This window comes from Marmota monax, unplaced genomic scaffold (assembly GCF_021218885.2).
Source record: "Marmota monax isolate L192 unplaced genomic scaffold, Marmota_monax_Labrador192_F-V1.1 WCK01_AAM20220418_F8-fsc00010, whole genome shotgun sequence".
Taxonomy (NCBI): domain Eukaryota; kingdom Metazoa; phylum Chordata; class Mammalia; order Rodentia; family Sciuridae; genus Marmota; species Marmota monax.
In genome coordinates this window covers 23,682,371-23,705,991 of record NW_026692321.1, presented here as the reverse complement: position 1 = coordinate 23,705,991, position 23,621 = coordinate 23,682,371, and the positions used below count along the sequence as shown (strand labels likewise).

The 23,621-nt window shown below is 35.8% G+C and overlaps 1 protein-coding gene across 12 annotated transcripts in view; it reads right to left on the bottom strand.

Moving 5' to 3' along the window:
• Positions 1-23,621, bottom strand: part of Birc6 (baculoviral IAP repeat containing 6) — a 218,668-nt gene that overhangs the window by 178,701 nt on the left and 16,346 nt on the right. For all 12 annotated transcript variants that reach the window (XR_006851216.2, XM_046441601.2, XM_046441604.2 and 9 more), the window contains exons 2-6: positions 18,508-18,689; positions 15,357-15,494; positions 7,896-8,089; positions 3,613-3,724; positions 751-833 (exon numbers count right to left, since the gene is read on the bottom strand). Coding sequence is in view for 11 of the 12 variants with exons in the window: in XM_046441601.2 (XP_046297557.1) it covers positions 751-833; positions 3,613-3,724; positions 7,896-8,089; positions 15,357-15,494; positions 18,508-18,689 (709 nt within the window). In the remaining variant the exon portion in view is untranslated. The remainder of the gene's footprint in view (positions 1-750; positions 834-3,612; positions 3,725-7,895; positions 8,090-15,356; positions 15,495-18,507; positions 18,690-23,621) is intronic.

The following is a 23,621-nucleotide window of genomic DNA, read 5'->3' as shown; positions in this document are numbered from 1 at the left end:
GTGTTAATATTTGCTAGTATTATTATTATTATTTCTATTAATAAAGCCTCAGAATAGTGAAAATGAGGTTCCAAAATATAACTTCTAATTATCCAGGTTCTAAAATTGCATGCATCAGAATTTGAAGACATCAGATACTCCCTAAAATTACATCAAAATTAGACACACATACTATAAGGTCCTCCTCAATGGGATTCCCTACTGACAGATTCCCTCAACAGATTAGAGATTAAACTGCTCAAGTTAATCACTCTAGAGTTCATTTTACCTAGTTTTTGGCCACAGCCTAGTTCTATTTGGCATTTCTCCCACGTAGAGATTTTGGAAAGAATAGGCCTCATGGGGCTGGGAATTGGCTCAAGCGGTAGAGCGCTTGCCTGTCATGCGTGCGGCCCGGGTTCGATCCTCAGCACCACATACAAAAAAACAAAAGATATTGTGTCCGCCAAAACTAAAAAAATAAATATTAAAAAATTCACTCTCTCTCTCTCTCTCACTCTCTCTTTAAAAAAAAAAAATTGTCATGTAGTCATTAAAAAAAAAAAAAAAAAGAATAGGCCTCAGAGACACTGTATGCCAAATGATGTGATAGAATATAGACAGGGCCACCTCATTCTCTTAGAACAATGGCAAAAATGAAATGCAGTAAAATTTCAAGATTATTTTATATCAACCCAGAAAACTAAAATTAATAAGTACATTTATACAACTAACAGCCTGTAATTATAGGCTTAGAAAAATTAGACTCACCAAGGTTCATCAGTTGGTTCCCAACAAACGAGACACACACTACAAGTAAAACACATGGCTCTATCATCTCCAGATGAGGCAGGCTGCAAAATTATTGAGAGAAAGAAAGGGAGAAAGAGAGAGGCAGACAAACACAGACAGACACCCACACAGAAAAGATTAATAATCATTATTTAAATAGATTTTTAATACAAACTCTTTTTTAAGAGTTACTTAATTTTAAGTAAAACTCTATACTGAGTTAGCCTATACTATCAGGTCCCAACAACTCACTGAAACTCCAAAAGTTTAAGAATTAGACATTTTATATGAAAAGCAGTGTTTCATCAGAAAATAATCACAAAATCAAACATGAAAACACACACATACTCAATTCCTGACCTACTACCCTATATTTGTACTACTGAAGTATTTGAATTACAGTGCTGTGTATGAAAAGAACTAGTACAATTTATTTATAAAAACCGATTTTGAAACAAATATGTAAGAACAAAGGAAGCTAGTTGACCTAATTCATCCAATATTCTTTAAGATATATGGAACAAAATGCTATATATTTCAGTCAGATTTTGATATATACATATCAAAAAATTAAGTATTTTATATTTATTTCAATAAGTATTTCTATTAATGATAAAAACTACCATATAAATTATAATTTAATAATTAAAATAAATATATATCTATGTATGTTTAAAAATTTTGCTTCTATACAGTCAGTACTCAAATATATAAAATTCTGATGACAAAACATGATTTCAATTATAACTGAAAACCAATATTAATATATTTGAGCTGGATGCAGTGGTACACATCTGCAATTCCAGCAGGTCAGGAGGTTCAGACAGGAGGATAGAAAGTTCAGAGCCAGCCCCTGCAACTTAGCAAGGCACTAAGCAACTTAGCAAGACGCTGTCTCTAAATAAAATATTTTAAAAAGGGTTGGGGGACCTGGGGTTGTGGCTCAGTGGTAGAGCACTTGAATAGCATATGCGAGGCCCTGGTTTGAATCCTCAGCACCATATAAAAATAAATAAATAAAATAAAGGTATTGTGTCCAACTACAACTAAAAAAAAAATTTAAGAAAGGGGGTTGGGGATGTGACTAGTTGGTTAGGTACACCTGGGTTCAATCTCCAGGATCATAAATAAATATATACATATTTGAGCACTTACTTTAAAGATAGAATTTATTACACATTTTAAGAGACTAAGAATAATCAGTAGAATTTATTACACATTTTAAGAGACTAAGAATAATCAGTCCCTAACACAGGCAGGAGATTATAGGAAAATTTTGATCTGATCTCTTTTCTGAGATGAATTGTAATGAACAACAATAACTCAAAAGAAAAAAATAACAGGGCAGCCCTTAAGAGAGATCCTTTTTATCTTGAGGGAGGAGGGGGGATGACATGGACCGTGGTACTGGGGACTGACCCAGGGCTTTGTGCACACAAAGGACACAGTCTATTACTGAGTTACATCCCCAGCCCAATAGAGACTTCGAAAATAACACCAAATTAGAAGAAGGTAAGCTGTTAGAAAAAAATGTGCACATTCAATACTTATTATAGGGAAATAATTACAGAGATTCTAACTCACCAGTCTCCAATATTATTTTTTTTTTGGGGGGGGGGGTTTCCAGGTATTGAAATCAGGGGCACTTGACCACTGAGCCACATCCCCAGCCGTATTTTGTATTTTATTTAAAGACGGGATCTTACTGAGTCACTTAGCACCCCGCTTTTGCTAAAGCTGTTTTGAACTCGTGATCCTCCTACCTCAGCCTCCTGAGCCCCTAGGATTACAAGTATTTGCCATGACACCCAGCTCCAAACTTATTTTTACTAGAAATTTGACCAATTTTGAAGAAAACTTGCAATACTTGGTTTGGGGGGTTTCCATTAAGGTATTCAAAACACTTGAATATTAGAATAAAAAGAATAATCATCTTTCCAAATCTCTGTGAAATAGCTATAACAAATATTTCCTGAATTCTACAGTTGAATAAGCATGTTTTGCACAAATTGACATTTCTTAGTAAATCAATGGTAAGACATTCTATACTACTCAGCTGAAATACACTATTACTTGAAAGAAGCTAAAATAATTTTTCTTGCCTTCCCTCTACTTCAGTTCAGTGAAGATTTCTATAATGCCCCATCCTCATATCTTTCTATCATGCTAATCATTACACTGTACACCCCTCTCTTTTCCTGAATACAACTAACTGTTTTTTTCTTGACTAAATTGTTCCTCTATCAACACACACACAAAAAAAACTGCATATACACCATTACAACACTGGAATAAATGCCTACATAACTCCTTAATCAACTGTTCAATAACTGTTGTACTGTACTATCAGCAATGCTGCCTCTATAATTATCTGGTATATGAATAATTTTTATCTCAAAATTTAAATTCCAAGAGCAACTGTGATTACCCTAAGCTTCTACTACTGTTATGAATGAAAGTCAAAATCTAAAAATAAAATACTTATCCAAAGAGAATATTTTCCAAAAAGCAAGCCAGAAAATACTGCCAATTTGGTGCTTAAATTTTATATCAAATTTAAAAGAAAATACTTAAATATGAAGTAATTAAATTCTTAGTTACTTTTAACAATAGATTTTTCCTTTTCATAAGCAATACAGAACACAGGAAATATTATTGCCAGTCAACATCATACAAAGGTTATACATCATAATCAAAACTCACATATATGTATATGTATACAAACAGGCACATATCTAGAATACACAAAATAAGTTTTTGAAAAAATTACTAAAATGTTGATTATTTTACTGAAGATAACAATGGCATATGGAAAAAAATATTTTTGATAGTGTTTCTTACCTGATGATAAAATCCAGCTTGAGCCATGGGATCTGGTTGTGCCCACCTATAGCCTACATGAGGCCATGAGGTAAATGTCTCCCGTCTATTAGCTTCACTATACATCAATGATCTAAAAGTAAACATATATCATATAATTGAACTTAGGCATCAAAATATAGAGAAACTCCTATTTAACATGCAGAAACGTTTTTCAGAGTTCAACAAAAACTGGAAATGGTCTACTGAATAAATTTAAATTTTAAACTAAAAATGATCACTTTAGGACTTTCTCTTAAACAGAGTAGGGAAAAAAAAATCTGATCAGTGGGTATTGCTGTTAAATGATTCCACAGGTAGACTAAATTAGCCAATTTTGAGCAATTAGCAAGCAGAAAACAGAAAATGTGAAAATGAAAAGGCAGAAAGCCCCATGCTTTCAACACATGCCAAATTTTGCATAATTGAATAAAACTGCAACCAAAGTAATAGTGAGTTTTTTTCCTCAAATATACTGAGGAAGTGTTATTTTATTTTGATTTGCTTTTCATTTGTTCGTTGTTGTTGTTGTTTTAATTTTAGATGGACACAATACCTTCACTTATTTTGGGGTTGGGGGGGTACCAGGGATTGAACTCAGGTGCACTCAACCACTGAAGCACATCCATAGCCCTGTTTTGTATTTTATTTAGAGACAGGGTCTCACTGAGTTGCTTAGCACCTTGCTTTTGCTGAGGCTGGGTTTGAACTCATGATCCTCCTGCCTCAGCCTCCCAAGCCGCTAGGATTATAGGCATGCAGCACTAAGTCTAGCCAATACCTTTATTTTTATTCATTTATGTTTATGTGGTGCTAAGGATAAAACCCAATGCCTCACACATGCTAGCCCTAGCCACAACCCTAGCCCCTTTGTTTTTTTAAGCAGAAAGCAATTTTCTGTTCTTTGACCATAGAAATCCTTTCCCAGGAAAAACAGTACTCTCCAGGGATTTATCAAAAAATTAAATCCTCACAGGTTTTCATATTAAAATATACTAGCTTACTTGGAACTAAACTGTAACTTAAAAGCACAAGAGTATTTTTTAATAGTTTGACTTTTTAAAGTCAAGTCCAAAGGGATTCAAGTAAGAAATTACTGATAAGAACAAGTTACTCTTCCTAACACAAACTTGTAACTGATAACAGCAAGGGGGAAAAAAGGACAAAGAGGTAAAAGTCATCAAAGATACATAGTTCTCTTAAATTCTTCCCTCAAATTAATTAGTACACAATTTTCTATAATATTTACTAGCGAGCTTATATTTACACATAATTGTATTCTGGATTTAAAAAGGGTAGAAGGATGGGCTGGGGCTGGGGCACCTTACTTGCCTAGCATGTGTGAGGCCCTGAGTTCAATTCTCAGTACCACGTATAAAAAAATAAAATAAAGGTCCATCAACAACTTAAAAATTTTGTTTAAAAAAGGTAGGAGGAGGTCTTAATGGTTCAGGATTTGTCAAACATGCACAAGGCCCTGGGTTCAATCCATTATTTAAAAAAAAAAAAAAATCTTATGGGTTAGAAAACCATTTTCATTCACAGGTTATAAATCTTCAGAAATGGGGCTGGGGATGTGGCTCAAGCGGTAGCACGCTCGCCTGGCATGCGTGCGGCCCGGGTTCGATCCTCAGCACCACATACAAACAAAGATGTTGTGTCCGCCGAGAACTAAAAAATAAATATTAAAAATTCTCTCTCTCTCTCTCTCTCTCTCTCTCAAAATAAATAAATAAATAAATAAATAAATAAATAAATAAATAAATCTTCAGAATTGCTCCTAGAACACAAAACCAGTCTCATTTACTTATACTACCACTAGACCACTCAACCTTCAACAGACCCAAGTTCACCAAAGTCCTCATAATGGTGCATGCCTATAATTCCAGAGACTCAGGAAGATAAGCAGGAGGATCACAAGTTCATAGCCAGCCTCAGCAATTTACTGTGGCCCTAAGCAAATAAGTGAGATGCTGCTCAAAATAAAAATAGGAAGGGTTAGGGATGTGGCTCAGTAGTTAAGTGCCACTGGATTCAATCCTCGGTAGCAAAAAAAAATAAGTCCTCATAAGATTCTGCATTTTTTTAACTCTTTTGGGTTTTTTTGGACATACTATATTTATATTTATGTGGTGCTGAGGATTGAACTCAGTGCCTCACGTGTGCAAGGCAAGCCCCAGCCCCCTGCAATTCATTTTTAATGAAACAAACACTACATTAAATTAGTATTCGGAGCTGGACACTGTGGCGCATGCCTATAATCCCAGTGGTTTGGGAGGCTGAGGCAGGGGGATCATGAGTTCATAGCCAGCCTCAGCAAAAAGCGAGGCGCTAAGCAACTCAGTGAGACCCTATCTATAAATAAAACACAAACAAAAAAAAAGTCTAGGAATATGGCTCAGTGGTTGAATGCCCCTAAATTCAATCCCCGGTACCCCCCCCAAAAAAAATTAGTACTCGGGACATTTTAACATTCCCAAAAACAATGAAAATCCTATCTGATGAATGCATTTCCCAAAATATGACATTTATCACAGCTTCAACTGATTTCTTTAAAAAGAAACCCTGCAACTATTTGCAAAGAAAATAGTTCTGCAGGGATGCATGTTTTATGATATCACTATAGGCATTGCTCTTAGATAAGAAAAGCTTGTTCAAATTATGTATTTTTTCTTTCTCCCATTTCCAAACATATTCTAAAGCATATTTCATGGACAGTTATATCAATTATCACCTGAAACTCAATTTAAAAGCAACAATCTCTATATTTTGTCCAAAAAGATAGAGACAGCAATATTGCTCTAGAATATAATATTCTTCTCGATAGTTAATGTAATTATTGAGTCATTTATGTAATAAAACCACTTAACAAACACAAATAGGAAAACTAAGCAAAGTAACAGTTTGCCAAAAGATAAACTATTAAATGTTGCCACACTTTAAATAAAGGTATTGTGTCCATCTACAACTAAAAAAAAAATTATTTTTCAATTTTTTAAAGTGAATTCATTTTATAGTGCCTTTGGTAACATCAGCATGAATTACTTCACAAAAATGTATATAGGACTGGAGTTGTGGCTCAGTGGCAAAGAGCTTGCCTAGCATGTCTGAGGCTCTGGGTTCAATCCTTAGCACTGCATGAAAAAAAACAAAATTAAGGTGTTATCCATCTACAACTACAAAAATAATATTTTTAAATGCCTAGACAGTTTCAAATCCCATTCAATGGAAATGTGCACATGTAAAATGCTACATGAAAAAGCAGATGTGAACATCTATCTAATGAAAATCGTTACATTTTAGCCAGGCATGGTGGCAGACACCTGTAATCCCAGCAGTCAGGAGGCTGAGACAGTAGGAAGGCAAGTTCAAAGCCAGCCTCAGCAAGGCAAGGCAGTAAGCAACTCAGTGAGACTCTGTCTCCAAAATACAAAAAAAGGGGACTAGGGATGTGGCTTAGTGGTTGAGTGCCCCCGAGTTCAATTCCTGGTACAAAAAAAAAAAAAAAAAAAAAACCTGTTACATTTTATACTACAGTAAAGCATACCTAACTTTAGTACCTACTAGGGATTGAATCCAGGGCACTTTACCACTTTAGGGTATATATCTATCACTTGTCCCCCACACCTCCGTTTTTTTTTCTTTTATTTCTCCCTTTTATTTTCTTTTTTTTCCTCCCTTTCTTTTTGTTTGAGACAGGGTCTTGCTAAGGTGGTAAGGCGAGCCTCAAATATGTGCTACTATTCCCTAAGCCTCCCAAGAAGCTGGGATTACATCTCACTGCTACTCTGCTCAGCTAAAACTTTAGTACTTTTAACAGAATCTGACAGATTCAATTCAAATAGCACATCATTTAAGTTGTTAAAGAAATGCTCTTTCTTTCATTTTACACAAAACAGAGCCTCAATAAATCTCCTGAAGAAAATGATCACTGAGCTATGATTTTTACAATACTGTTTGAATCCAGGAAAGGACAGATATTAATTCTTCATTGTTTTTCTTTAGAAAATAATAGCTAACAACATTTTGTTTTTAATCATTTTTTAAATTTGTTAGAATTTAAAAATTATCTCAAAGGGCACAATATTTTATCAATAGCAAAGTAATTCTTACATTTTGAATAGTTACGATGACTTTGTTTATATGAATCAAGTTTTCAAAATATTTTTAAGTTTTTTATCATAATCATATTTGATAGTAATTTTTAGTTAATCCAAAAACTAAAAATTCAATCTATCACCTCTCTTTGTAAGCAAAACTCATACCTGTCTACAGAACGGCCTGGCCCCACTCCAAGTTCTGGACGTGCACTAGGTAAGAGGTAAGACAATCTGTCCATCACCGAGGACGCCACAGGTAAGGCAGCAACATTTTGATTTATTTTCTTGAGTTCATTTACAATGGCACTGGCAATGGACTTCAACACATGATGAGGAAGATGAAATGTAACTGTGGCCCACTGAAAGAAAATAAGCAAAGGAAACATACTCAACAATTTAACCAAAAATCACGACTTAACCTAATTCTTTATTTGATAAGATTATCACCCTCAAATAGGTTTACTGCATTAGTTTATTATTGACAGAAGGAGTTTACTGTTATGTTTAAAAAAAAAAAAAAAAAAACCTCTTATTGAAACAAGTCAAACATGAAAGCAAACTGTCCACAATAGATGAACAATTAAAAAAATGTAGTACTCCAGAATACAGCAGTTAAGAAGGAAGTTCTGCCATTGGTGACAACATGGAGAAACCAAGAGGACATTATGCTAAGTGCAATAAGCCAGGCACAGAAACATAAATACTGCATGATCTCAAATGCAGAACCCAAAACAGTTTAACTCCTAGAAGCAGAGAGTAGATGGGTAGTTACCAGAAGCTGAGGTGGGTGTATGGAGATGTTAGTCAAAGGGTACAAAGTGTCAAAGAATAAATTTCGGTGACATTAGAACATGATGAGCTCAAATAATAATGTATATTTCAAAAACTGCTAGAAGAGCAGATTTTGAACATTCTCACCATAAAGGAATGATAAATGGTAAGATAATGTCAATTAGTTCCATTTAATCTTTTCACAATGTATTCATATATCAAAATATCATACCATATCCCATAAATATATACAATTATTTATCAATTTAAATTATTTTTAATTTTTTAAAAATTTTAATAAAACCTCAACTAATTACCCTGAAAAAGATGGTTTAAAACTGAATGGTAGCAATTTTCTTTTATATCCTACCACAATTAAATGATACTAAAAGCATCTGTCATTTTCCATATTCACCTTGTATAAACATAACATTAAAGAACAAAGTACACAGATATATCCATTCATAAGAATATTTTTGAACAATTACTATTACTGGTGTACATGAGTATTCAGCCCAGCTTAGCAAATGCTTTTGGGTTTGTTTGTTTTTTTTCTCTTTTTTCTTTTTTTTGTGGTGGTACTGGGGATTGAACCCAGAGCTTTGTGCATGCAAGGCAAGCACTCTACCAACTGAGCTATATCCCTAGCCCATGCATATGTTTTTGTTGCTGTCATCATCATAATCCAGTGAGTAGCTAAAGGCATAGGCTTTGAAGTCACACAGACTTGAATTTTCAGCCCAAATTCACTAAAAACAATATACAATAAATGTCTATCCCAATTATTTATTTATTTTTTTAAACATTTTTTTTATTTTTTGGAAGTAGTTGGAAACAATACCTTTATTTTATTTATTTATTTTTATGTGGTGCTGAGGATAGAACACAGGGCCTCACATGTGCTAGACCAGAGCTCTACCGCTGGGCCATCACCCCAGCCCCCCAATTATTTAATATTGTTTTGTTGTTGTTGTTGATGGACCTGTATTCATTTATTTGTATGCGGTTCTGAGAATCAAACCCAGTGACTCACACATGCTAGGCAAGCACTCTCCCACTGAGCCACAACCTCAGCCCCCAATTATTTAATATTCTAATAACTAAAGAAGTCACACAGCTAGAAAAAAAAAAGTAAAAGAAAAAAACTGGACTAAAAAAAGCTAAATATGAGACTAGGAATATAGCTCAGTTGGTAGAACACTGGCCTTGTATGCACAAGGCCATGGATTCAATCCCCAGCACTACAATAAATAGTTAGATTTATTTTTTTTATTATTTTTTTAAAGCTAAATATTTCTCTCCCAAAGAAATAAGTCTATAAAGTAATTTCATCTTTACATCTTGTGCTTAGATAAGTTGGAATGGTTTCCAATCTGTGTAGTATACTCTAGGCAGTCTAGCAAATTATTATTTACACCTTTGTAACTGGAAAAACTTATGACCAAAAATATGACTTGAACTGCCACAAAATAATAAAAAAATAAGAACATTTCACCAGATTTCTATATCTAGCCTGTTCATAGATACAAAGCCTCTTCATCGAAAGGTAGGCTGCCTTCCCTTGAAAAGGGGTACTATGATAATACCCCAACTATATAATATAAATCATACTCTGAGTTTTTGCCAAAGAGACTTGTGGGCATTCACCACAAGTGACTGTACTAGTCTTTCAGGCATTACAAAAAAGTGGCTCTGAACTGACCTAAAACATGATGTGGTCATCAAACTAAAGACTTACAACAATTGTATGATTAACAGTTAGGCACAAAGCTGTCTCAGAGAACTATAAGTCTACAAAACCACACTGTAGTTAGTTCTATAGTTCCTGAATGCTTAATTAGAAGATCTAGAGAAAAAGCAACTGGAAAAATCTGCACATTAGCTCTTTGCTCCACTCTGAGGACCATTAAAGTAGGAAAGGTCAAGAAGCCATCACTAGAATTATCCTTCTCCACTAGGATATGCCACAGCATTACCATATTCCTATGAAAATTTCTGAGATTAATGTGTCTATAAGAGACTTGAAAGATAATGATGGTGATCACCCAGTCTCATCTCCATCTAACTAGCCTGTTTTGCCTATGCAGAATGTAAATAGAGTTTAAAGAATGACCCTGGATTGTAAACTATCAGGTGGCAAAGTCAAATGCAGGTGCTGTCCCAGATGAGGCATTTTTATTGAAGCAAATCAACAAATTTCCTAGATTCTGGTAGGCAGTTATATACTGATATTAAGGACTTACCCAAAAAGTCTGCTTTTACCTGGCAGGAACAACAATAGATCTTCATAATCTTAACCCCAGGACTCTATCTCATATTCTTTACCATACCCATAATGTAATCTGCAGAAATTCTAATCATCCTAACATCTTGTAGATCACTTGCTCTGGTGGTGATAAGGAGAAAGTTAACTAGAAATTTATGCTTTAGTAAGATACTTGCAGAGAAGATCAATAGTTTCCAGAAAAAAACTCACAGTCCTGCAACTGTGGTCAAGTTTACAGAGATTAAGTAGACTAAACATTTCAGTATATTCTCTCCAAGGTGAAAGACAACTTGCTACAGCTTATAAAACCACTCAGATAATAAAACACAGGATGCTTAGTAGGTTTAAGTCAATCTTGGAGCCAATATTTAGCCTATCAAAACTTGCTACACTGACCTTACACATCAAGCAGTACATAAGGTTGCTAATTTTAAGTGGGGCACAGTCGAGAAGTTCTGCAACAAGTCTACTTCATAGTTCAAGATGCTCTAACATTTTTACTTTAAGAGCAAATTAAATGACAATGACACTAAAAGCCTCTGTGGCGGGCTGGGGTTGTGGCTCAGTGGTAGAACACTTCCTACCGCTTGTGAGGCACTGGGTTCAATCCTCAACATCACATAAAAATGAATAAATAAAAAATAAAGATATTGTGTACATCTACAACTAAAAAAAAATAATTAAAAAAAAAAGTTTCTGTGGCAAATTCTGTTGCTGTAAAGAGCCTCTGGCAACCTGAACTGGGACAATTCCAAAACTGAATGCTAGAGTCTTAAAGCAAAACTGTGCCCACTCATGGAAATAACTATATTGAGAAAGTCCCTGGCTTCTTCCCAGATATACATTAATCCCATCATGAACTAGGTGTTATCTGATATACCAAACCATAATTTGGGGCATGAGCAACAAGTTCTTTCATATGTTGTCTTAAAGAGATCAGTCTTGAGAAAGTCTTAAAAAGGCACAAGTTGAATAAAAGCAAGTGGCTCAGACTTCTAGAATAACTACTACTACTGCATGTTTCCCCCTTGTTCCACATTGATAGCTTCATAGGGAACTCCTTATGATGAGATAATCTGAGGGGGAAACAACCTTGGCCCTGATTCACAGATGGTTTTGCACAAGATGCTGGTATCATCCACGTGTGATGACTACAGAATTATTGCACCAATCAGAAGGAAAAAAGTAAATCTCACTGGATGCTACTTCAACCCATTTGTTAAAAGTTGGCCAGAAGTGAAGATCCTCAATGACTAACAGCTTATGTGTTGGCTCGATGGTAAGGCACTTGGAAATATCAGAAATAGAAGACTGTTAACAAGGACGCCAAGGGTAAAAGTCTACAGACAAATTTCAACAATAAACAGTATGAAAATATTTGTGAAATATGAATGCTCTGCAAAAGACACCAATGTAAGAGGAAATGATTATATGTATATGTGTGTGTGTGTGTGTATAATCTACACATCAGTCAGCCTTCTCCACAGCCAGTACTATTCAATGGTCCTGTACACAAAAGGCCATGGCAAAAGATGAAGGCCAGGTATGACAACATGAACTTCCTTTCACCAACACAAACCAAGAGAGCGGTATGACTTAGGGGGAACAGCCAGCTATCTGATAGCGGGGCACCTATACAGGAATCCTTCAGTCATATATTAGGCAGCAATTTCTCTTCATTGTAACAGATGTGCATTGTTGATAGTGCATTCACCTGTTCTGCCCACAACACTTCTGCCATTATATCATTGCAAGTGGAATGACTAACAGAATGTCTTATGCACCATAATGGTATTCCAGACAACTTTCCTTCTGACCAAGGAAAGCATTTCAAAGAAAACAAAATTGCAATAATGGACTATTGCCCATAAAACTTACTGATCTTATCACATACAGAAGGAGTTGGCCTGACAGAAAAGTGCAATATATGTACACAGCCTACTAACAACTCATTTTCAACACTAACTGGGAGAGACACCAGAAGTTTGGAGTTCCACATCACTAGATGAAGTACACGCTTCAAATCAACAAAAAAAAAATCATAATATCGTTTCTCCCAGCATGATCCCTATTATACCTAATAAAAGCCATTCAGATTTTCTTTCTTTCTTCCTAATATTTTTTTAGTTTTCAATGGACCTTTATTTTTTAATTAGATGCGGTGCTAAGAATTGAATCCAGTGCCTCACCACTGAGCCACAACCCTTACCCCTTTCTTTCTTTCTTAAGTTCTATAGGTCTTACTTCCTAAAGGAGGAATATTTTACCAGGGTTACAACAATGATTCCATTGAACTAGGTGTTGAAACTGCTATGAAAAGCAAAGAAGCATTTATTCTATTGGTCAAATAAAAGCTGGCTATTCCCCCTAAGACATACCCCTAGCCTGGTTTATCATGGTGAAAGAAAGTTCACATGGTCATACCTTGTTTGACTGAAACACAAACAAGGGGATATTGGGTTGATTCTGACTAAAAGGCAAAGAGAACTTAGATAAAACCCAAGAGATTTTCTAGGATGCCTCAGAGTACTTCTGTGTTCAATGGTAAAAGTTTATGAAAAATTACAACAACCTAAAAAACACAGCAACACTGAAGATTCAGATTGTTCAGGAATGACAATACTACACACATAAAAACATAACAGTGTTATATATATGATTTTTTTGTGTTGTTAATTTAATCTTTAAGTAACTCAGTTCTGTTACCTAAATAGTAAGACCATGACTAAATTTTAGAAGTAGTTAATATCATCTAGGGGAGGGTAAAATATCTGTTGAAACTTTTTGTCTCATTTTTCTAGAATAGAGAATCTTTCCTTGTAACAAGGATCAATGCATCTTGTTATGAAAAAAAAAAGTATGGGGCTGGGGATGTGGCTCAAGCGGTAGCGCGCTCGCCTGGCATGCGTGCGGCCCGGGTTCGATCCTCAGCACCACATACAAAACAAAGATGTTGTATCCGCCGATAACTAAAAAATAAATATTAAAATTCTCTCTCTCTCCTCTCTCTCTCTCTTTAAAAAAAAAAAAAAAAAAAAAGTATGATCTTTCTGTGTGTATGTGCTGTTGTTGTTTTGTTTGTTTTGCTTTTGTTTTGTTTTTTGTGATGCTGGGGATCAAACCCAGGGTTTTGTGCATGCGAGGCAAGCACTCTACCAACTAAGCTCATTTAGAAACTGTATATGGGAAAAAATAAGAAACATAAACTATGTATGGAGACAGAGCAGACTGTGCCAATTATTAAATTGATGTCTCTCAGCTTCTGCTCTATCATATTGGGGCTGAGGCAAATATATTTCTTGTCAGTTTCCTGTCGACAGGAAAACAGAAGAGAAACTAGAAAGTGTGATGAAGGGAGAAAGACTTGTTCCTTGGTATTAGGAGTCATTATTATCACCAATGATTCAGGGAACAACCTGGTGGTAGGAGTTGATTCTGGGCAGTCTCACCATTTGTGTTTTGTTTTTTTAACATTCCCAAAAGGGGTCTCATAGAGTTCCCTTAAAGGTACTACCATCAGCTACATAGCACTTCTCTTCAGAGACTGAGTCCCAATTCAACAAGGTCCTCCTCCGAGCACTTTCTCCACAGAAGTCTAAGTCCAGATCCATGGAGTCTATTCTCTAAGCGTCTAGATTCTGATTATCCTAACCTCTTTCTCTTTGTTCTTCTATACAGAAATGCAAGCTGCTTCCTGTAGTTACCATCTCTGTGTTACTCAGGATGTCCTTTATACTTTATGGTTCGCAAAAACTGTAAATCAAATCCTCACCAAAAAAAATTCCCTCTGCAGAAATTCATAGTATGGTTTCTGCTTTCCTAAACAAAACATTCCATTAATGGAGTATGGATTAATAAAATCAACCTCAAAATAAAATTCAATGCAAGGATTTTAAAAAATCAGCCAGATGTGGTGGTACACACCTGTAATCCCAGCAAATTGAAAGGCTGAGATAGGAGGATTCCAAGTTCAAAGCCAGACTGGGCAATTTAGCAAGACCGTTTCTCAAAACCAAAAGTAATACAAGCATTCAGTGGTACAGAAACCATGCATTCAATCCCCAGTATCACACAAACACACACACACACACACACAAAAAAAAAAAAAAAGAACAACAACAATGCAGATGATTTCAGGATTGGTATGCAAATACCCAAAATACAGTGAAATAAAGTAAGGTATATTTCAATATTTAGTATAATTACAACCATACTTGAAAAAAGATTTAGCTTTGATCATCGGCCTTATATCCTTCAGTATGAAAGGCTTCTATATATTATATTTACAACTCAGAGAAGCCTTAGCAGGGCACAATAGCACACACCTGTACTGCATCTACTCATGAGGATACAAGTTTGAGGCCAGTGTGAATAACATAGCAAAACCCTGTCTCTAACGAAAACTTTAAAAAGGGCTGGAGATTCGGGTTAAGGGCCCCTGGGTTCAATTCCCAGTACCCAAAAAAGAGAGAAATTTACAACAAGAACAGTTTCAGAAGAGAAGGGAAATGAAATGCAAAAGGATGGAGGTATTCATTCTATTATAATCCCAAACAAGGTAAAAAAAATTTTTTTTTTTTGTTTCTTACCTTAGCAACTTTATGGTTTGCTGCAGTCTCATGAGATGTATTTTTTAAACCATCTTTGAGCTGTGTGATGAACAAATCATAACCCTCTGTACTGGAAACATCTACCTTTTCTAAACACGCTGATAAAAGTTGCTGTGCCTAAGTAAAAAAGATGATCACAAAAAATTAAACACAACAAAACAAAGTTAAATTCAAATCCTCAATCAGATATTTTGACTTGTGATGGTTATGACAGGTACTATAAAAAACTTACCTACTTTTAATTCTATTACACAAACCTAAATTATTATATAATAGCTTAAAGGGCTTGTTATTCAGAATAATGCCATTTGGTAAAGTTTCAATACACATCATTACAAACCAAATCAAGAAAGAAAAATGAATAAGCTAAAACCATGAGCAAAAATCAAACAGGTAAAATTTTAAAGAGATACACAAAGTTCTCCAATGAGCTTTAAATACTGAAAACTATGCAAAGTTATTCAGCAAGTAATAAGAAATATTACTCACATCTTCAATATGAACCATTTAATCGAACTATATGGCTGATTTAAGAAAAAGAATACCCATACCAATCATACCAAACCCTATACTTCAGGGAAGATAGTGACAAATTACTGTAATGCAGTGAATGATGCCTAGAATGGTGGAATGTCTACAATGAATATTATGTGAACAATGGGCTTGCAATTGCACGCCTCTAATCCCAGCTGCTTAGGAGGCTAGGCAGGAGTAGAGTTCAAAGCCAGCCTCAGCAATGATGAGGTACTAGGCAACACAGTGAGACTCTGTCTCTAAGTAAAATTCAAAATAGGGCTGAGGATGTGGCTCAGTGGTTGAGTGCTTCAGAGTTCGATCCCAGGTACACTTCTCCCCCCTCGCAAAAAAAAAAAAAAAAAAGTAGAACCATTTGTCCAAAGATTTTAGACATGCCCCCAGTCTCAGATATTCTAGTAACAAAAGGATATCTGTTTTGAAACTTAAACTTTCAGCAACATGCTTTCAATATTGACATATAATAGACCACTGCTGTATGACATAACTGTGAAATGTAAGTGAATACATTTTAGCATTTAAAAGAAAAAGCCTAACCAAAGAAAAAATGCAAATAGAAACAAGTATACTATGCTTAAAATTCACACATCAATGTTTTTGCATCCTAAAAACAGGAAGTATATTATAATAATTTTATAAACTAATCATATATATCAACTGCAAAATAATTAATAAACAACAGTGAGCATAAATATAATTTCTCACTTTATTATGAATACAGCATTATCATCATTTACATTCTATTTAAGATGATTCAAAATCCAATTATTTCGAAAAATGCTTTCAAATTACATTATGCAAATAGCAACCCACACAAAGAACAAAATTAAGTTGGGATAAACTTAAAAATTAAGTAACATGCCAGGCACAGTGGTGCATGCCTATAATCTCAGCTCTTAGGAGGCTAAGGCAGAAGGATGGCCACTTCAAGGCAGTTTGGGAAACTCAGAAAGACCCCATCTCAAAATAAATTTTATTTTTAATATGTTTTGGTAGTTGTAGATGGACAGAATGCCTTATTTTATGTATTTATTTATTTATTTTTATGTGTTGAAGACTGAATTCAGTGCCTCACACATGCTAGGCAAAAACTCCACCACTGAGGGGCTGGGGATGTGGCTCAAGCGGTAGCGTGCTCGCCTGGCATGCGTGCTGCCCGGGTTCGATCCTCAGCACCACGTACAAACAAAGATGTTGTGTCTGCCGAGAACTAAAAAATAAATATTGAAAAATTCTCTCTCTCTCTCCCACTCTCTCTTAAAAAAAAACCAAACAAACCATTTAAAAAAAAAAAAAAAAAAAAAAACTCCACCACTGAGCTACAGCCTCAGCCCTCAAAATAAATTTTTTTTAAAATGCTGCAGATGGCCAGGCACTATTGCACACTTTAATCCCAGCAGCTCAGGAGGCTGAGGCAGGAAGATCATGAGTTCAAAGCCAGCCTCAGCAATGGTGAGGCACTAGGCAACTTAGAGAGACCCTGTCTCTAAATAAAATACAAAAAAGGGCTGGGGATGTAACTCACTGCTTGAGTACCCCTGAGTTCAATCCCCCATAGACCCACCCCACACCCCCAAAAAAGTGCTGCAGATGTAGCTCAGTTGTTAAGGCTCTGGGTTCAATCTCCAGGGCCACACACACCGCACACACACACACAAAAAAAAAAATAAAATAAAATAAATAAAAATAACAATAATGAAAATTTAAAACTATAGAAAAACACTTATGGATGTAATTTAAAACTGGGGTTATTAAGACATGATACATAGCAAAGATTACTGGTTTTTCAATACAGAATCCTCCCATTTTTAATATTAAAAAATAAATAAATAACAAACCACCTCTTTCCCTAACCCCTCTCATGTTCACAGAGCCACAATGGGATGAATACAAAAAGAGTACAGGGCAGGGTAAGAAAGAAAACAAAAACAGATGAGAGAAAGAAAACAGAAAAGGGAAGACAGAAATAAAGTGAGAAGAAATCTGCTCATGTGCTCTTTGGATTTGTGCTCTCCCTTTCCCTTGACTAAAAAATGAGACCTGAAGCAGTTGTCTAAAACTCAGGAACTAACCTCAGTTTTCAAATTACCAAAGCCAGCCCTACACTTAGCCCTAAACTGCTACTACAAATAAATCATCTTGTTTAATAAGCCACTACATTCTGAGGTCTCTGTTATAGCTATTTAGCTTGTTTTGATTCACAGTTCACATCTAAAATAACATTTCAAAGAGTACTAATTAATTATGCTGAGGAAAGACAAATATTATTTAAAATGGTGATTGATAAGAATTCTTGTTTTATTTTGTTGAGCACCCATGGGTGCTCAACCACTGAGTCATACCCCCAGCTCTTTTTATATTTTATTTGAGACAAGGTCTCACTAAGTTGATTTGGATCTAGCTCAGTTACTGAGTATGGCTTTGAACTCTCAATCCTCCGGCCTCAGTCTCCCAAGCTGCTGGGATTACTGGAATGTGCGCAGCAATTGGTGGTTTTTAATATGGATACCTATATAACATCCTTGAAGGACAACTTAATTTCATTTAACATCTAATAGATTGGAAATCACATTAAGAGATACTTATTTCAACTTACCTCTGTAACGGGCAGTTCAAGTTGAACCACATCATCCTGCTTTGAAACTGGTGTTTGCAGAGCAGTGTCTAACAATAAGATTCCATTAAGGTCCTTCCTACAACCTACTGCATAATCATCCACAAATATAACTTTATCCACAGCAGAAATATACTGACATTTCACCTGTCCACCTGGTTTAGCTGTCAAAAGAACAAAAATTAAACACTTAAAATGTTAAAACCAATAGTCCATAAAAAATGTTTTGTGGTAACTACATATAATATATAATCCTGGACTAGAAAAAAATGCTCTAAAAGACATGACTGGGACAAATGATTAAAGTGGAATATGTACTAGAAAGTGTCAATGTGAAATTATAAATACTTAACAACTACATTGCTATTATGAAAAGAGAATATCACTGCTTTAAGAAATAAACACAGAAATAGTAGGATTAAACAGGTCTGATACATGCAAACAACTCTCAAAGAGAATAAAAGTAGTTATGTGTGTATATATGTGGGAATGAAAAATAAATGTGAAATATTTAAAACTGGTAGGAACTGGGTAAAGGATAAAGGGAAGATTTTTGTACCATATTATTCTTGCAATTTTCCTCTAAGTTGAATTATTTCAAAATTCAATTGTTCAAAACAAAATTTTTTAAAATTAGCTATTTTCTGTTATTTCTTCAAAGTTCAATAAACATAAAGTCAACATAGACTTTATGCTTACTAGAAAATTACCTCCAAAGTTCTTGAGGGCTTTATTATCTGAGATTACATTATGAAAAGTATTTTTTTCACAACCTAAATTATGAGAATTAGAAAAGCCCCTGATTCAACTACCACTGAGAAGACAGAAACCTACCACTGAGAAGACAGAATCCTACCACTGAGGATCAATGCTGACTAAAATTCTGAGTTAACACCAGAGAGGTACTTTAATGGAAAGCCACCGAGCACACCATAAAATTTCATAACAAGAATTTCAAGCATTAGAAGCTTCAAATGGAATTTTAAAAGTTATGAAAAAAGATAACATTTATTTTACATTTAAGTCTATAAAAACATTTACAAGATCAATGTTATCTTTATTCTATAAATACAGAGTGTCTATAAGGGCACTTTTTTAATATATATATTTTTACTTGTAGACAGACACAATACCTTTATATTATTTATTTATTTTTATGTGGTGCTGAAGATCCAACTCAGTGCCTCACAAGTGGTAGGAAGTGCTCTACCACTGAGCCACAACCCCAGGCCTATAAGGGGACTTTTTGGGTATGGGGGAAAATACTGGGTATTGAACCCAGGGGTGCTTAACCACTGAGCAACATCCCCCAGCCCTTTTATTATATTTTATTAGAGGCAGGGTCTCACTGAGTTGCTAAGTGCCTCACTAAATTGCTGATATGGGCTTTGAACTCACGATCCTCCTGCCTCAGCCTCCAGAGTTGCTGGGATTACAGGCATGCACTACCATGTCAGGCTTAAGGGGACTTTTTAAAGACTGACCAACTGCAAAATTTTATTACATTAGCTAAGAAACTTCTTAATGGGTAAGCAATCCCACTGCTAACATACCTGATTCTAAACTCCCACCACAATGCTGCAGAACATGCCTGTTACTAGTACTGCCACTGCCTAATGATTTAAAAAAAAAGCAGAAAACTGTAAATAAATCAGGGGCCTATTCATCAATATGTAAAACAGTCATTAAACATATTATAATCAACGAATATTAGAACTGGTCTTCATAATCCCAGATTATTATATCTCTCTTAAACTTACCTGGGCATCTTGAAAGTATTACAAAATTGATCAGCAATTAATCTATGATCTACATAAAACAAAAAAATTTCATAAAATTTCTATATCTAAGAACCAGGTCTGGAAATTTGAAATACACATTAACATACAGAAAAAATAATAACTGGCCAGACAAGGTCCCAGCAACTCAGTAGACTGAGGCAAGAGGATCACAAGTTTGAGCTCAGCCTCAGCAACTTAGTGAAGCCCTAAGCAACTTAGCAAGACTCTGTCTCAAAATAAAAACAAAAAGGGGTGGGTAAGTAATTCAGTGGTATAAATGTAGCTCAATGGAAAAGTGCCCCTGGGTTCAGTCCCCAGTACCAAAAGAAAAGAAAAATAATATCTATAATACAGTAAATAGGAATATATGCTAGCAATTCCGGTCTCAAGGTAAAACGATAAAGAACAATACAAATTGAAGGAACTCATGTGGAAAAACTTATAAAATAGTTGTAGAAATCAATAACTATAAATTATTTTAAACTCTAACTGCTTTAATGTTTAAGATATGTAATTAGTTAAACTTTAAAAATCACAAATCATTAATTTTCCCAGGTAAGTATATAATGGTACAATTTCCAGGGTTTTCAAATGGGTTTCCATACAACCATGGGATTCCGTGATGTCATTAGATTCCTAAAGAGAACATGACAGAAAGAAGTTTAACAATGTGTGTGTGTGTGTGTGTGTGTGTGTGTGTGTTTTAACTTCTTGCCCTATGCAACACTAGCACTCAAAATGATGGACAGTGATCAAACAGTCTTGTCAGCAATTTCTTCAGAGGATTTTCCAGGCCCATATAGCAGCATGCACAGAAACACATTCATTGGTTGAGTCCATTTTCAGTTTCTGAACACTGAGTTAGGGAAGACCGTTCATAAACAGTATGAATGCCATACTGCTCAGAGGGGGAAAAGGGTAGACTGATGCCAGGCATACTCGCCCAAGGATTACCTTATTATATTTGCAAATATCTTATTTCCAAATAAGGTCACATTCCCAGGTTCTCCATGGACATGAATTTTCAGGGAAGATTATTCAATCTACTGTCCCTTTCTCTGTATCTTTTACTCAACCTGAGAACTTCAATATTTGTCATTGTATCTAAAGCAGTGCTTAGAGTGAAGTTCATACAAATTAAAAGTTTATATTGTGGTGTTCAGAAACCGAAAATGGACTCAATAATCTAAGCTTCCTACTAAAAAACTAGAGAAAGAACCCAGGTGTGGTGGCATACACCTATAATCTCAGAAACTCTGGATGCTGAGGCAGGAGGAATCCAAGGTTTGAGGCCAGCCTCAACTATTTAGCAAGACCTTGTCCAAAATTTTAAAAAGGGTGATGTAGTTCAATGGTGGGATACTCCTAGGTTTAATTCCCAGTACAGGGGTGGGGAGAGGGGACCCTACAGAAAGAAGAACAAAATAACCCAAAACAACCAGAAGAAATAATGAAGTGAAATTAAAAATCGAAAAAAAGGGTTCAGGATGTAGCTCAGCAATAGAGCACTTGATTAACACGTGCAAGGCCTTGGGTTCAATCCTGTTGTGGTTTAGGTGTAGCATCCCACATGTGAGAAAATGCAAGGAGATTTGGTGCTGAAATGATTGGGTTGTAGGAGTCTTAACCCAATCAGGGTATTAATCCCCTGATAGGGATTAACTGAGCAATGACTGAAATGGTAGGGCGAGGTTGAAAGAAGTGGGAATTGGGGTGTAGCTTTGGGGTATCTATTTGTATCTGGCAATTGGAGACCGCTCTGCTTCATGTAAGCTGCTTCCCTCTGCCACACACTCTGCCATGATGCTTAGCCTCACCTCAAGCCCAAAGGAATGGAACCTACTGTCCATGCAGTGAGACCTCTGAAATCGTGAGCCCCCAAACAAACTTTTCCTCCTCTAAAGTTGTTCTGGTTGGATCTTTTAGTCACAGCAGTGAAAAAGCTGACTAAAACAAATCCCCAGTATAGAGAAAAGACAAAGGCAAAAACAAACTGAAACCTGGTGAGGATGGGTAACTAGGCCAAGATCAAAAGGTCACAAATAAGGACCACAACTGTTTATTCCAAACTCCAGGGCCCAGGACCCTATCCCGACTGGAGCATCATCTGGTGCTTTAACTTGCTGCTTACCAACAAGTGAAAACTCTGGCTCACATCCTAGGCCAGCTGAGACACTGGGGCTACTGCTCATCAGATTCTGCCCTGTCCTTAGAAGCCTTGCTACTAATTGCTGGGTTCTGAGACAGGGAAGGTTCACTTGAGATACTTGGATATTTAAAACCCAGAAGGAAATACAAATCAAAACTACAATGAGATACAACTTCTCACCCATTAAAAAGGCTATTATAAAATAAAGAAGGAAATGGGGGGAAGGAAAGGAAAGAGAAGCAAGGGAGGAATGAAAAAAAAAAAAAGGAATACAGAAAATCAATACAAGCAAACAAGCAGTTCATTGAAAGTATCAATAAAACTTATAAAAATCTAGCAAGACTGATTTTAAAAAGGCAATACAAATTACTAATATCAGGAATAAAAGAGAAGATACAGTAAAGATTATGTAGATATTAGCTGATAAAAAAAATCTATGAAGCCAAGAGCAGTGGTACATGCCTGTAATCCCAGCAGCTCGGGAATCTGAGGCAGGATGATTCAGCGAGGCCCTAAGCAACTCAGTGAGACCCTGTCTCTCAATAAAATTCAAAAAAGGGCTGGGAGTGTGTCTCAGTGGTTAAGTGACCCTGAATTCAAACCTTCATCCCCCAAAAAACAAACAACAACAAAAAATACTGCTGGCCCTCAATATGGATCGGTCTGCATCAGCAGACTGACCAACTGCAGATCAAAAATAAAGGGGGAAGGGTGGGGTTGTGGCTCAGCAGTAGAGCACTCACCTTGCACCGGCTAGGCACTGGGTTGGATCCTCAGCACCACATAAAAATAAATAATATAAAGGTATTATGTCCAACTACAACGTAAAAAAAAATTTTTTTAAACAAACAAAATAAAAAAATAAAGGGGGAGTTACTTCTGAGGGTGCATGCCTGTAAACCCAGCTACTGAGGAGACTGAGGGAGGAGTATCTTAAGTTCAAAGCCAGCTAGAGCAACTTAATGAGATCCTGTCTAAAAAATAAAATAAAAAGGGCTGGAGGTCCAGTGCAGTAGCACATGCCTGTAATCCCAGCAACTCAGGAGGTCAGTAGGAGATCGAAAGCTCAAGGCCACCTTGGGCAATTTAGGAAGAAGCTGTCTTAGGGACTCAAAAAGAGCTGGGACTTGGGATATGGTTCAGTGGGTAAGTGCCCCTGAGTTCAA